Below are 15,282 nucleotides of genomic sequence, written 5' to 3' on the forward strand. Positions count from 1 at the left end.
TCTTTACTTTTCACATTGCTGATTCTACATCTTCGTAGAAGCTTTCAACTGCCAGGTCATCATGACTACATGTAGGTGCATAGGCCTATACTACCTTCAGATTATACCGCTTATTAAGCCTAATTACGATGCCTGCCACCCTCTCATTAATACTATAGAATTCATCTATATTACCCACTATATACGTATTGACAAGGAAACCTACTCCTAGTTCTCGCCTCTCCGGTAAACCTCGATAACACAGTACATGCCCATCCTTCAGTATAGTATATGCCTCATTCGGCCTCCTAACCTCGCTAAGCTCTATGACATCCCATTTCATACCCTCTAGTTCCTCTAACAGCACTGCTAAACTAGCTTCACTAGCTAGGGTTCTAGTGTTAAACGTTGCCAGGGTCAGTTTCCAACATAGGGTCAGGTTTAGCAACATACTGCTAGCAAAATGGAGTCCAGCCATATCTGCTAGCTTCAAGAGGTGCCTAAGGACATTACCAAAATCACTCTCTATTATCAATTTTCATTGCTTGGTGCATAATGCTGAAGTGTTCTGCACAAGTGTGGTGCCAACTGTGCTATTTGTTCTAAAGCTTGTCTAGGGAACAGCAATATTGTGCTCTGGCAGTGATATTTATTATTTTTTTTTTATCAAGCATATACTTGCCTGAAACCTGTGCAAACTTAAAACACAGGTTCATGCTCAAGTTTATCAAGCCTGTGTCGACCATGGCACTGTAATGATACTCTTGGTGGGATGGGAAGCATCAATATTATCACAGGGAGTAAATGCATTCTTGCAGCCTGAGGTTTTGTCATCAGAGTTAGTGCTGTTGGTAAATGTTGCCTTTTTTTCTACTACTATCCACTGTGGAATCAAAAGAAATGCTACACTCTTATTTTTTTTTTTTTATTAACAGAAATCTCTGGAGCATTTGGTGGACACAACGCAACTGAAGAATGAAAAAGCTATGGAGAGGCTCTTTGAGAACAGCATTGTTACAGCTGGTGGTAACTTTCAGTTTCTTGGGATCGTTGAAATGTCTAGATGCTTTGCCAGATTTGAGGCTGTTTTGCGCGAAGGTTACTTTCAGATCATTCTGTTTTGAACTTTATTTTATGTTGTAAAATTAACAAATGTGTGCTTTTTGTGCCTATACTCCTGGAAACTGCACTGGTATGCTGTACATGCTACACAAATGTTTGAAATCTTCAGCACCTACCATATATATACTAACATTTTGAAAGCAACTATGCTGAACAAGGAATTTGTTATGCACTGAGTGATGGCACATAGAGACATGACTGCTGTCAGCGACACCCAGTGCAGTGGCCTAGCACACCACCCCACCCATGCAGCATGTCTTTGTAACCTGCTTGAGTGTGATGCCTGCTCTGTATGTGTCATGTGACAGGTAACTCAGTAAAGCATTACCTGAAGAACTCAATAAATATATTTCCTTACTTATTTCTTTGAGACAAAACAGGAAAACAAGCATGTGACTTTATTTTTAAATGGGGACACTAATGAAGAAACAAGGACAGCCAGCAGTTCGTGGCATCAAATAATTCCTGGGTTGACATTGTAAATATTAATTGTGCAAATACTAGGTTGGCAAGGAATACAGGATTTGTATACCATTCTCAGACATTTTTGCCTCAAGAAACACCCTTCAATATTTTCCGAAAAATCCCTCGTCACAATCATTCATCACAAGTGCAACAATCAGGCTGTGTTGCTTGTAAGCACCCGTTTGTATTCTTTTTGACAATAGGTATTTTAGTGCAAAAGCACTAATCTGAAAGTTCAGAGCCTAGCGAAATATCCAATGCTTGCATGTCTGACAAAAAAATATATCTGTGTACACGATTTAAATACCAGTAATAATTGGTTCACAGGAAAGTAAAGGTGCAGTATCTGTCACACTTGTTCTGTGAGCACCTGAATCACGCCGTAAAGGAAGAGAGGAAGGTGAGGGTGAAAGCAGAAAGAGAGAGAGGGGTGTCGTAGTGAAAGGCTCCAGAGTAATTTCGAAAACCTGGGGATCTTTATCGTGCACTGACATCACACAGCACATGGATGCCTCTTCGTTTCGCCTCCATCGAAATGTAGACACCAGTTGTCGCGATCGAACCCTGGTACTCCGGGTTCGATCCCGACTGCTGGCAGCTGCATTCAAAAATATTATTTTGATGTAACCGTTCTTTGTACAGCATTCAGGGTCCTGTCGTACCATTTTGCTTTCCATTTAGCATCCATCTGCTAGTCAAAATGGAGGCTGCTTTACGGCAGCGATTCGAACCAACTAATGTATCTCCAATTGCATGTCGTTAAATGTAAGTGTAGGTGTCCACCAAGAAGTGAGACAGATGCTGTGCCTTTCCTTTCCCCAAAAACCATATCAACTAAAGACATTTAACACTTAGCCAAAGTCTCTGCCAGTCTCTCAATGCTGTACTATGCTAAATCATGCTGAACAGTGCTTTTAACATCTTGATCAGTTTAAGTGGAGTTAAACTCCAGCTAATTTTTTTTATTAAATTCGCACTTTTCACTCATACTCAGACCTCTAACTTTAGAAAACTGCAATCTCAAAACTTATGTTCCATCACATTTGCATGCTTGACCAATTGGCCTGTGTGCAGAATCTCATAGCGGCACGCCCGACTTTATATATATATATATTTTATTTTTTACAGGGAACTCATGGCAGTGCTCCTTTCCTAGCAGCAGGGTTCTGCATCTTTGTTTTAGGCTTGTTATAATGATATAAAGACATGAAAAACTGAAGTGCATTGATGCTGCAGATGCATTTGAAAAAAGCCTTTTATTTTTCATTTCATATATCACGCGGTTATTCACTCATGATGAAAAAAAGTGGGCTGACAAGAACAGTGCAAGATACCCATTCTCTAAAGCACAAGCATGCACACCGAACAAGGTTTTTTCACAATGGTGTCGCAGCGCAAGTGAGAAAGCACCCGTGCGTATACAAAATCAGTTTCTTTCACACAGAGCAGATGCACATAAGTCAACAGGAGAGTTAATCCGCCTGCCTGATCAGTTAAATAAATCTGCTTAGAGAAGGCACTTTTCATTGGCGTTCGCAGTGCTAAGCTGTGATGCCATTGTCCGTTATTTCAGCATGCTGTCTTTTCGGTGCAAATGTTTGCAGCGCTGTTGTGTCCTCCTCTTGTTCTGTGCCGTCTTTGCGCTGTAATAATGAATGATTGCAGAAAAACTTTGCTCTTGCACTGCCACTCTGTCGAAATGCCTGCAAAATGCCCAGTGAAATGCACATGCATTTTTTTTTCTTGGCTAGCTCAGCGGTGCAGCCCACATATGCCATCAATCCCCACATCATCATACCAGCATTCTAAAAATGTGTACTACGGCAGAGCAACATCTTCGCACACTGCCAATATTGCCAGGCACTATCGTTGGCACTCCTGTAGAAACATAAGCCATGCCATGGCTGGTGCACATCATCTTGGCACACTACCAAGGTTTATGGTGCAGACAACGCTGATACCGATGGCACGAGACTGAGGAAGGAGCCAGGATAAGAAGAGCTAACACTGTAAAATGAGTTTAAACAAACCAGTTACTGTGTCTTATCTGCATGCATCCGCTAGTGGGACAAAAGGTAAATGGAGGCAGTGCTGTCATGCCAATGTATATGCTCATGGAACTCACAAAATCAGATCACTGAACCCGGTTTGAGAACTGCTGATTGACCTTATAAAAGTGCATTTATCAATATACATAGGGGTGGCATGTGTTGGTATGCATAGGAATGTTCTACTTTCCAACTGCGTGAGAGTGAGGAGCAAGCATATCTTTATCAGTGCCTACAGCACATCGTACACAAAGGCTTGAATGACAAGCACAGTTTCACCACTCCAGTTAGCCCCTTCCCATGTATTTCATCCTCACTCCTGTCTTAAGTTATGAAAAGTGTGAATTAATCTAAACTGACTGTATGTAATGCAGCATGTTTCTTCTTTTATTTCAGATGCTTTTTCATCAAAAGTGACTCTTACAGGAGCTTTAAGTGATTCCCAACTAGAACGACTTAAGAAGGCAGGAGTTGATGCTGCTTTTGAGGTTTGCAAACTTTATTTGTTGGTGTTGGAACTAGTGTATGAAGAAGGATAAAAGATATTTGCTTTGGTTTAGAGGGTTTAGCAACTGAAGCTATGAGGGATGCTATAGTGGGGGGCTTCAGAAATTTTAAATCAGTTCTTTAACGTGCGCTGACATTTCACAACATACGGGCACCTTGTTTTTCACCTCCATAGAAAAGGGGCCACTGTGGCCGTGATTGAACTTACCTCCTTGGGTTCAGAAATCAAGCACTGTAACCACTGATCCACCATGACGAGGCAAGGATATTTGCCATCCTATTTCTCAGGATTTTATTTTTCTTTCTGTTCATGCATCTTACTTAGAAATACATATTTTATACATATTTGTTGAAATGTGTTATGGCTTTGTTAGTATGTCTTTTACTACAGAATTTATTTGGCAGTTTTTTTTAGCTGTGTAGTCTGGTACATGCCATAGCTAAATTGCACTTATTCAAGGATTTGAAGATGCCGGAGTTGATCTTGATATATGCATTATTCTAGGTCCAGGTTCATTTTTTTAACTTCAGCATACTGCAGTCACCACATTGAGCAATAGGCTGTAGGCATTAAACGGAGAGGCTGTGCTTGGCTACGATTCAGCTAAGTGAACGCTGACTGCAAGTTCATGCTTGACATTAAAATTACTCTAATGTAAAATTGTTCTGTTGCTAAGCATGGCATTTTTGGTTTGACATGCAGCCACAGGAGCTATTTGTTAGATGATAAATGCTCCTTTAATGAGGTTTTTGTGCGCTCTGAATGACCTGAAGCAATTGATGCTAGTTTCGAGTACTAATGTTTTGTATGTTATAGCACATTTTCTTCCCTTAGGGTGCAGAGTCTCATGTATTTCTTTACTGCTCAGTCAATTTAGCCCATCTAAGCCCAAATTGCAAAGAAATCAAATAGAAAATTAACACCACCTCATTATGCTGGTTAATTTACCCACATTCAGGAGCTGATGTAAAAAAAAAAAGCAAATATATGAGCCCCCGATTTGCTAGGCTAAGCTAAATGCGACTTGCGTGTGTTAGCACATTTTGTCTTTGTTTAGCCAAGCACGATGTTCAGTATGAGAATTCGTAGAAGAACCAGCCCCCATCTGTGGTTTACCAATTGCTGCACAGCACTTTAGCATGCATTTCGAGGTATTCTGGGGGACCAGCCAAAGCACCTTGATGTATATAGCATATACCAGCTGCAGCCAGTGTGACACACACACTATCTACCAAATTGCAGCTAGCGCATTGTCTCTGTTTGCCTATGCACGGGGCCTCCTTGATGAGCTTCATCTTCTCTCATCAAGAGAGCGAAATGGACTGGTTTTTCTTCTTTCTTCGGGGGAGAGGAACAAACCAGTACACATAGTCAATGCGGACTTCATTGTCTTTGTGGCTCAAGTTGCGAGTTGCGTGCAGATGTTGCTCGGCAGGCTTCATCCCTCGTACAGCATGGCTTTTTTAAAAAGTGACACATGTAATTTGTTGACTCTGCTAAAATTTGACCAAGTGGTGTGTCACAAATTCAGAACAGTGGGCATTTGATTCGTGTTGTGCATCTAGTCTGCTTTATATGAGCCAGCTTGAAAGCTTGGGAGCAGTTGGAAATATTTTATCCAACAAGTGTCTTCCAATCCTTCCTGCAAAAGTTGTCAAAAAATAAGAGACAAGTTAAACTGTTGAACGAGTTAAACATTGAAGGTGAACATGGCAGTGCAGTGTTTTTCACTGGTCTGAAGGGCGATCTTGTTGTTCCTGAATGGTGAAATCATTGAGTTGTTTGTTAATACAGACAGGTGCAACAGCACCGTAAACCTGGAAAATTACCTTGATGCAGTCATCGCTGTGAAGTTTTGCTTTTGAGTAATTTACACCTGTTCTTTTACATGCAATGTTAGGTATAAATTCATAATGTTTTCCTAATGAGCGTTCAGCTTTCAAGCGATATGTGGATATCATAGGCAGAAGGATTGTGGATCAAGCGATATGTGGATATCATAGGCAGAAGGATTGTGGATCAATTACATTAAAAAAAGAAGCAGAAGCTTAATGATATTTTTACTTTTGAATGCTGCATACTTGACTTCTTAATTGCAAAGTGTAGTGCAGGTGTAATATTGTCCTGTTTATCTTGGGTACAGTTTCTCCCTGCAGAAGGCTTATAACAGTGCAGCCAGAAACTTCGCATTGACCAAGTAGCAGGCCAGAATATAAATGGTAGCTTCACATTTAGCTGTAAATTAAGAGCATGATATCATTTGTTTGTCTGTCTAGGTTTTTGATTCTAACTGCAAAAATTTTTCAAGTGAAAAAGCATACGAACTTCATGAAGCTCTGCTAAAAGTAAGTCCCTTTCATTTCTGAAAATGGTGTAATTGAAGTTCAGTGCATTCGACACTGCATAGATGTTATGATTATTGAGACTCTAAGGGTTGAACAACAAAAAGGGAATCAAATTGACAGTGCACTAATGGTGAGCATGCTCTGAAAGTTGTGCGGGTGCTAACGAGCTTAATTACCCTGTAGTCCTTTAAACTATTGTGCCTTCTATATCTCAGCTTAATCTGGGACTTCCCTCTCTGCACTGATAGTGAAGGCTGAGTCAGTGATGGAGCTAAGGGGAGGAAAAGGGCAGCGTTCACCACTCTTAAAATATGCTGAGCATTTCATACAGACCCTGATGAGAAAGGTGTTTCATGGTAATGCAGCCTACACTGGGTCCCCTGTTGGTATGTGAAGCGCTCACCCCCCACAGTTTAATTTATTACGTTTTTATGAAGAGCAATGCCACAGAGACATCATGCTTATACATTTCCCCTTGCTGCTTCTCTGTGCCACCCCACCATGAATGGCGTGGCTTCATTCCTCGGCTCACTCTATTCTGTCAGCATGCAGAGTGATTACTATAGTCAATTTGCTAAGTAAAGACAAGGCCAGCAACTAAGGATTGGTAGAATTGTGGTTAGGGAAGGGAGTCCTCCAAGGTGGAGTCGATTTGTAATAAGGGAATAAATACTTATTGACATCCACCCAAGCGCAGCCATGCGGCTCCAAAGGAAAGCTCAACAGCTTTCTCAGAAACTTTGTAGTTAAAGGAACATTCGTCCTGGTCCAGGGATCGAACCCGGGACCATTCCCTTTCCGGGGTAGTCGCTCTACCAACTGAGCTAACCAGGACGGTCAGCCGAACAGATGGTAGGGCGAGAGCGAATTGATCTATAACTCGAAGTGGTAATGGTGTTGGTCAGATATTTAGGGGAATCCCTCAAGGTGGAGTAGATTTGTAGTAAGGGAGTAATTACTGACATCCACCCAAGCACAGCCATAAGGCTACAAAGGAAAGCTATACAGCTTTTGTCAGAAACTTCGTAGTTAAAGAAAAATTCCATATGGCTGTGCTTGGGTGGATATCAGTGAGTAATTACTCTCTTATTACATCATCTAAGGAGCATGAAATTAGCCTGATTCAGTACCTGTGGAATTCCACGAAAACATAAGTGCAACTGTGCTCTCTGAAAGAGGGTCTTTCTTGTGGTGATCACACCCTCTCGCCTTGCTTCTGTTATGATAACTGCCATTCACTCCTGTGGCCCTTCTGGGGTCAATTGTCCGTTCTTCTCTCCAGGTCTACCTCTGTGTTGCCTATCAATTAAGAAAGGAAGCCCTTTGGCAACCTTTTGTTTGTTTTTTTTACCTGTTTGGCTAGGTTGTGCTGTTGATGCCGTAAGTTTCACTTTGCAGAGATCCTAGCATTGGAGATGCATTATACCAAGTGCACAGTCATTGGAGGGGAAATAGTAGTGCTAATGTAGTACCAATTTGGTTGCTGAAAGTAATTGAAAAAAAAATGTTATAAACTATTAAAATAATGCCTTTTTCAGTGGTAGTTGTTATCGTCACTTTTGTTGTGTGGAATGGAGTTAGGGATAATTGGCCAATTATGGGGCTGTAGAAGTTATTACTTGACTTTGATGGCCGGTGAGGGTATTATCATGTTGGCACTTGTGTGAATGTGCCCTGCGTGGTCATATGATTTAATTGGGCACGGCTCATGTGGATGTTGGAGTGGATGCTGTCATGGGTTAAAAGGGCCAATGATCACAGACTTGACGAGCAACTGCACTTCACAGTTGTTGCTGTTACACATAACATGCAGTGCCTTTTAGTCTTGGTAAAGGTTGATTGTTATGAGATTCTTTGGTGTATACTGAATGACTGCATGGAATTACAGATCGGTGTGTTTGTAGACTTCTTGCAGTGTTTAAACATATAATTCAGGCTTTCCGTTATCAAGGTTATTATTTTGTTTTATAGACAACCTTGGCCAAGGCCATTGAGCAGCTCAAGAGCAACAACGACCGTCTAATGGAAAAGCACATGATTGAAACTGTGAGTTAATTTCTACCAGTTGACTGAAAAAGAAGTTTCATAAATAATATATGGCCCAATTGCTTTTAATTTTATTTGTTGACCAATGGTTGTCTTCAGGTCAAGACGTTGGTCATAAAGTTTGAAGAGGAGACAGGGCCCGATAACCTGATTTTACCCATGAACATCTCTGATCTTGAGCTCAGGTATCAGTTTCATTTGCATATAGTCATATTATGATCTAGTTGTCATGTGCACGAAATTGTTGCTCCTTGTTTCTATGAAAAAAAAGTTTGTTTTGGTTTTGTTCATAGAATTATTGTTCGTTGTTTTTGTAAAAAAAAAAAATGTGTTTCGTTTCGTTCATGTACGCAGTATTGATCTAAGTTGTTTTTCTTCTCTCCTTGCTTCCTTGCTTGACAAAAATCTTGAATAATATTCCAGAATACATTTGGCTCTTTTTACTTGGCTAACCAAGTAGAACCCTTTTAGAGTAAAGTCACTCGAACCAGCAAAAATCTGTACTATATCAGTTGTTGGTGATGGCATGGCATCTAAAATGCTGTGTGGTAATTAAATGGCTACTTACTAAACACGTATGAAAAAAAAAAATATTTTAAAATGTCTTCCATTTCTCCATTATTATCTCTTTGCATTTTTTTTTTTTCGGTTATAAGATTTTTTGTTTATATGTTATGCAACATGGCTGTGATACAATTCAGTTTGATTTCGTGTAAAAAACAAAAGCCTTGCTTGAACATGGTGTCGTATTCCGCTGTTTCTGTTATTTAAGAGGCAATAGATGAGAAATGCACACGGCAGTCAGGCATGGCAAAGCAGCATGTGCCACGCCTCCACTTCTTGCTACTGCTGCCTCGTGCTTCGCACTGCACAGTGCTACAAATGTCCGACTGTTTGTTTCCTTCCCTATTTCTGGCTGTACTTTTACTTTCTGCCTTCTTTCCATGTTCTCACCAGCTTTAGTTTTTAGTTTTTTTTCCCCCTATGCACTGCATGCTTTCCCTCACGGCTTTAAGGCCTACGTAAAGTTGGCTTCTCTGAGTTGATGAGCCTGGTGGTAAGGCCACTTAAAACATTTTAAAAGACTAAAGGTTAATATTATTATTTCAAAAAGACTAATTCGCCTCGCAATCCTAGGTATCGCACACGCAACAAAGTCATTTCGTAACAAATATGTTGCCGTGGCATGATGCACTTCACTAAACTGATTTTTATCAAAAACATCTTTCCTGTAAAGGGAAAAAATGTGCGGTAATCTGGAAGACGAACTGGGACTTCAGTTTAACTTCACGATATCAGAAGTTTTACTTTATTAGGGTTTACTGTGATGGCGTTCTACTTAATAACTTTCTTTGTTTTGTGTTACCGAAGGAAATGTAGGGCAAATGAAAAATACTATAAAAACAGAAGCTGTGGTAATGTTTAATTGAAAATGCCTTGTCTTAAAAGACCCTGTACTTTGCAATATTAGTGTTTTACTTTGTAAGTGGTTGTTATTTTATTAGTATTAAGTTGTGCATTTTTTTTCTCAAAGGTTTTCTCATACTATGTACACTCGCAAGTAAAAAAGATTAGCACACTTGACGGATCACCGGTTTGCCAGAATGATGAGTGGTCCTGCTTTTGATGAAGAGGCTGATAACGAGAGTGCTGGCCGTTCCTATTTTTAGTATTGGCGGGGCTCAGCAAACTCTTACGGCCTAGCAAAATTCATTTTTGCTGACATAAAAGTTACAAAAAAGGAGCCTTCATTGCTCAAGATGGTTGAGCCAGAAAGAAATTCCACGTGCTCAGTCACGTAAGGCCGGCACTTCAACGATGGGGCAGTGACATGCTTGATAATGGTTACTCCCTGCCATCCCCCCCGTTCTGCAAAAATGGGACCGGCCCGTGGGCATGTCTGCGAACCACAATGCCGCATGGTGTGGTATCACAGCTGTGGTTGCCAGTCACTTGTGCTAATATATTTTACTCACAAGTGTACTTGCGATGGCTACTTGATAAATGTATGACAGTCATACAAGATTACTGCATTTTCTTCTGTGAGCAGAGCTTGATGTCAGCTAGAAACCAATAACATTGAAGCATGTTAGTCACGTGTATACTGCAACAGTATATGCGACCATTATAGTCGGCTATATTCTGTTGAAATACTGGGGTTATAAAGTATGCAGTGATACCATGTGTACATTTCTTTTCTTTATTTATTTATTAGGAATATTTCAAGTTAATTGTGAAGATATTTGTCGATATGCAGTATTTACTCCTATAATGAATGTGCTCACCATTTTGATTGCCAAGGTATTATCTCTGCTAATGTATTATACCTCGCAATAAGAAAAACCCCTGGATTTTTGTAAGCTTTTGGATGAAGGGCATCATTTTATGAATAAATGTGATATTAATGCTGAGAAAGAAAAGAAAGGAAATGAGGGGTAGACAGGTTAACTGCGTACATGCTTAGGTGGTGTTGCTGTAATGTTCCTGCCTTACAAGGAGCTCCTCAAAAAGCAGTGTTTGCTTACGAGAAGGCTGCAGTGATTCTTGAAAAATATCTTTGCCCCTTGTAAAGCAATTCTTTTGACACTGCAGGCAGTTTCAGTTACTATATTTGCTGCTGTTCCATGTGAGTCTGGATCTGACCCTTTCAAATTTGCAAATGTAATTTTCCAGACTGCAGTCATTTTGCCATATTATTCTATGCTGCTTTGTGCTTGGTGTTGCTACTGTTGTATGGTTTAATGCAGGAAGCTACTATTCGTTTGAACATGAGTCAGCCACAAAGCATGTATATGTGTTACTTTTCATGCTTAGGAAAGTCGTACACCCTTTTCATCCATCGACTGTCAACGAGAGCTGGCGGCGGTCATGACGCCAGCTTTTAGCATCGTCCGCTTCAAAAGGCGTTTGCTGCTTTCACGCGTGGCAGTAGACAGGGTAGACAGCACCCACCCCAATCGCCTATGGCATGATAAAGCGAACATACTGAAAAGGAGGCTTGCGCAACCGGACAAGCGCTGGCACTCTGCCAAGTTCGCTCCCCCCTTGCTAGGCGTCAAAAGAAAAACACATTGCTATGCTATCGCTGTGCAACATCTTGGTGCACTGCCAAGAAATGTGTTGTGGACTGTGACGGCGCGAATCTGGGGACCCCTCCGCGTTAATGGCTGGCGCCTTATTTTTTATTTATTTTTTTAATTCGAAGGGGAAAATAGCGGGTGGGTGGATTCACCGGGTTAAGTGGAGAAATATGGGAGAGGCCTTCGCCCTGCAGTGGGTATAGTCAGGCTGATGATGATGATGGATTCATTGTGCGTGTGGGTCTTCTACGCAAGTAAATACGGTAATTGTACCGTAATGGAAGTGGTTCTTTTAAGTTTTTTCCGAGGCCATTCGATAATTTGAACTCTCCCCCCGGTCCCTTGAAGTTCGAATTAACAGTGAATGTAATATTAGTCTTACAAAAACTGGTGTCGAAATTTGCTGCAGTGAAAGCAGTTGGTCGGCTACATCGACTACTATAGGTGAAGCTTCTTCGATCACAATTATGCTGGAGGCGCTAACAAGAACCATTTCAGTCTAAGGAACAATAACCAGGGCACTAAAAACTTGTAGAACTGCCCCTAATATTTCTTTTCCTTTTTGGTGTTAGCCACAGAGACGGTGCTGATGCAAGAATCCCTGTAGTCATTGAATGACACCGCTTCCATCACTTCCCGCTTTAACTGCGTGGTATTTCTAGCCAAGAAGGTAGACTCCTGGAGTGCAAGGCCCAACTGGCAGGCTCGCAATACTTGCAGTGTTAAGACAAAGCCCCCTCCCCTCCAAAGTGTTGTTGCCATATCTTGCGTTCTCCATTGTTCGTTCATTGCAGCACCTCCCAGTTTGTCATCGTACACTCTAGCATAAGAGATGGGAAACCTGTAACAGCACCCACTTCACAATCCGTATGTGGCTTCTGGGGAATCTTGGCAGCGGTTGTCGTGTTTCAGTGAAGCGAAATGTGAAAGGTGTTTGTTTGCTGTGCAGTGTGAGTGCACAATCGTTTAAATTAATGAGAAGTCCGTCTCTTCGGGACATTAAATATCAGCTGTGTTAGGCCAGGTTTATGGGTTGACGTCCAGTTTAAAGCCATATTTCTGGACAAGAAAAGTTGTAGACACTTCATGGGCATTTTTTTAATTGTTCATGCTGCATTGCTGTACTGTTTGTACTGGAAGTGCTGATATTCTTAAATATTTTCTTTCTTGCATCTAGCCTGAAAAGGGAAAGATCAAACGTGGAAGCACAGTTTACAGTGACTTTGGAAGATTTTCGTAACTCGCCCCACTATACACGCTATTTCAAGGACCTAACGGTAAGACAAGAATGTGAGATAAAATGTGATGGTATTATTTCTGTAACTTTTTGTGGTTATTAAGCTTGAGTTTTTACGTGGTGATTGACCAGAAATATTTCTGCTCTTCTACTTTTTCTTTAGTTCTGCAGTTTAGTTTCAGCTAACTTAAAGGTTCACAAATACAAGTGAGAAGCATGCTTCTTACGAGTCCTTGTAGTCTTTCTTTTGACAGGTAATCCCTTTAATGCTTTTTCAAGGTCTTTGCTTAAGTAAAAATGAACTTTGTTTTTGACTGCTAATTTAGTGACTCGTTTTGTTTTGAGCGTGCTTATGTTGCAATCCAACCCCAAAGTATGTGGGCGTGTTATATTGCAGAGCAGTAATGTGATAATTGCCAAGACATAGATGCGCGGTGTTCATAACAGAGCAGGAAAAGTGGTTGATTCTGCTTTATGCATTGCCATGCTGTTCAGCTGAAGTAACCTAATGCAGAAGCTATATTACATAGGATGCTTGGAACACTATCACCAGGTGTTTCAGCGATGACTTTTAAAAGTTTCTGTGGATGGAGTGATTGAAATGGAAGGGAAGTCTTTTTAAAACATTATATCAGCTGTTAGTTATTCAGGAAATTGTGTTAATTTGCTGGGTCACTCTGATTACAATACTGTACAGTTGAGAGTTCGGCTGTGGTAGAACCTGCGATCCTTGGATCAGCAAGCGACTGAGCAACTTTAGCAAATCATTGCAGTGTCAGTTTTTAAAATAGCAAAGTTGTTCTTTGAAGTCTTGCGATGCGAGGAAATCCGATGTTTTTTGCATGAGACATGTAGAAAGTTTGAGTATAAATGCATTGTCTGCTTGTGAAGCATTGTGATGATTATGTTACAAAATTCAAACTCTCTCTTCCACTGTATTACGGTTCACTTTTTTTTCCCTCCTCTGTTTCAGAAATAATACCATGTAGAGGGCAGTGACTAGCCTCTTCCTTGCACTCAGCTGCAGAGTAAAAGAGCCTGCATGTTAGGTGCCCTAGGCACTACAACACATCACCAACAGGTGTTGAATTGCACTAAGCTTTCTGTATGCCTCAGGTGCTCAGTTTTAGTTTTGTGCAGAAAAAAGCAAGAGATTGCCTTGCAATGTGGGCCTTTAAAGGGTGGCATTTTTTTATTTCAAAAGCTGACATGGCATCGTCATGTTCATGTGGTTTTGAAGTCACCATTGGCACTAACCATCAGGCTAATTAATGAGGTCGGTTAGTAATATTTGTTATTTGAAAGTGTAATTATATCTATACTAATTTGCATTCACCATAGCTAACAGTCCTGGAGATGATTTTGTATTTTGAACAGCCTGTTAGAATTTTTTGACGGTTCGCTGAAACACATATTAAGACCGTGAGACAGAACATTGCAGGATGCTACAAGGTTCCAGTTGTCTTCTCTGCTCCTCGCAAATTGGGTGCAATTCATTCTGAAGTGCACACAGTGGCAAAAAAGCAGAAAAAAACAAACCTATGCACCATCAAACATAAAGCTCCTTTCGTTCCATGTGACATTTGGGTTGTGTACAGTTTGCCCTTGTCCTGTCTCTTAACAACCTGCCGAAACATTGCTACATATGTAAAAGTAATTATAGTGGAACCCCTTTATTGTAAAGTCACTGGGACCGGCAAAAATCTTTACTATATCAGGGTCTTTATTAATATCAGTTGTGGTGATAACATGGTCCTGAAGATGTCGTTTGGTAGCTAAATTTTTTTGTTTACATCTTGTGGAAGTACTTAAGCATGAAGGCAACGTGGCTATGAATACAGCAGAGTTTGATTTCATGTCAAAATCAAAGCGTTGTATAAACATGGCGTCATTTTGCGCTGTTTCTGTCAATTGAAGGCAATAGATGAGAAATGCGCGTGGCAGTCGAGTGCCGCGAAACCTTGCATGCCGCGCCTCCATGTTGCACATTGCTGTGAATATTCGCTTGTTTTTTTTTCCTTATTTCTCGCTGCACTTATACTCTCCTTTACTTTTTGAACAGATTGCGCAGCCTTCTTTCCGTGCTTGTAGACAGTTTTACTTTTTTTTTCTCCTATGTGCTGCATGCTTCCCCCCACGGCTCCAAGGCCTACGTAAAGTTGGCTTCTCCTGAGTGCTACTAAACGTAGTGGTAAAGCCATTTAAAAGAACACTCTGCACTTTTTTTTTTTTTTAAACAACTTGCCTCGCGATTCTAGGTAGCGCGCATTTGGCAATTTCATTTCGTGGGAAGCCGTCAATACGGTCAGACGCACTTTACTATAACCAATTTCATCAAAAATGTCTTTACTATATAGGGGAAAAATGTAGCCCATGGAACATGAACTGGGACTTCAGTTTCACTTTATTATATCAGAGGGGTTCTACTGGAAAAAAGACGCAGTTCTCTCTG

General features: G+C 40.7%; 1 protein-coding gene across 5 annotated transcripts in view; it reads left to right on the plus strand.

Moving 5' to 3' along the window:
- Positions 1 to 15,282, plus strand: part of LOC146204761 (uncharacterized) — a 92,003-nt gene that overhangs the window by 70,961 nt on the left and 5,760 nt on the right. For all 5 annotated transcript variants that reach the window (XM_084589467.1, XM_084589466.1, XM_084589465.1 and 2 more), the window contains 6 exons: positions 915 to 1,005; positions 4,011 to 4,102; positions 6,399 to 6,467; positions 8,439 to 8,513; positions 8,613 to 8,698; positions 12,771 to 12,870. In XM_084589467.1, coding sequence (XP_084445593.1) covers positions 915 to 1,005; positions 4,011 to 4,102; positions 6,399 to 6,467; positions 8,439 to 8,513; positions 8,613 to 8,698; positions 12,771 to 12,870 — 513 coding nt within the window. The remainder of the gene's footprint in view (positions 1 to 914; positions 1,006 to 4,010; positions 4,103 to 6,398; positions 6,468 to 8,438; positions 8,514 to 8,612; positions 8,699 to 12,770; positions 12,871 to 15,282) is intronic.

Source organism: Amblyomma maculatum, chromosome 1 (genome assembly GCF_055883805.1).
Source record: "Amblyomma maculatum isolate TAMU_Amacu chromosome 1, ASM5588380v1, whole genome shotgun sequence".
Taxonomy (NCBI): Eukaryota; Metazoa; Arthropoda; class Arachnida; order Ixodida; family Ixodidae; genus Amblyomma; species Amblyomma maculatum.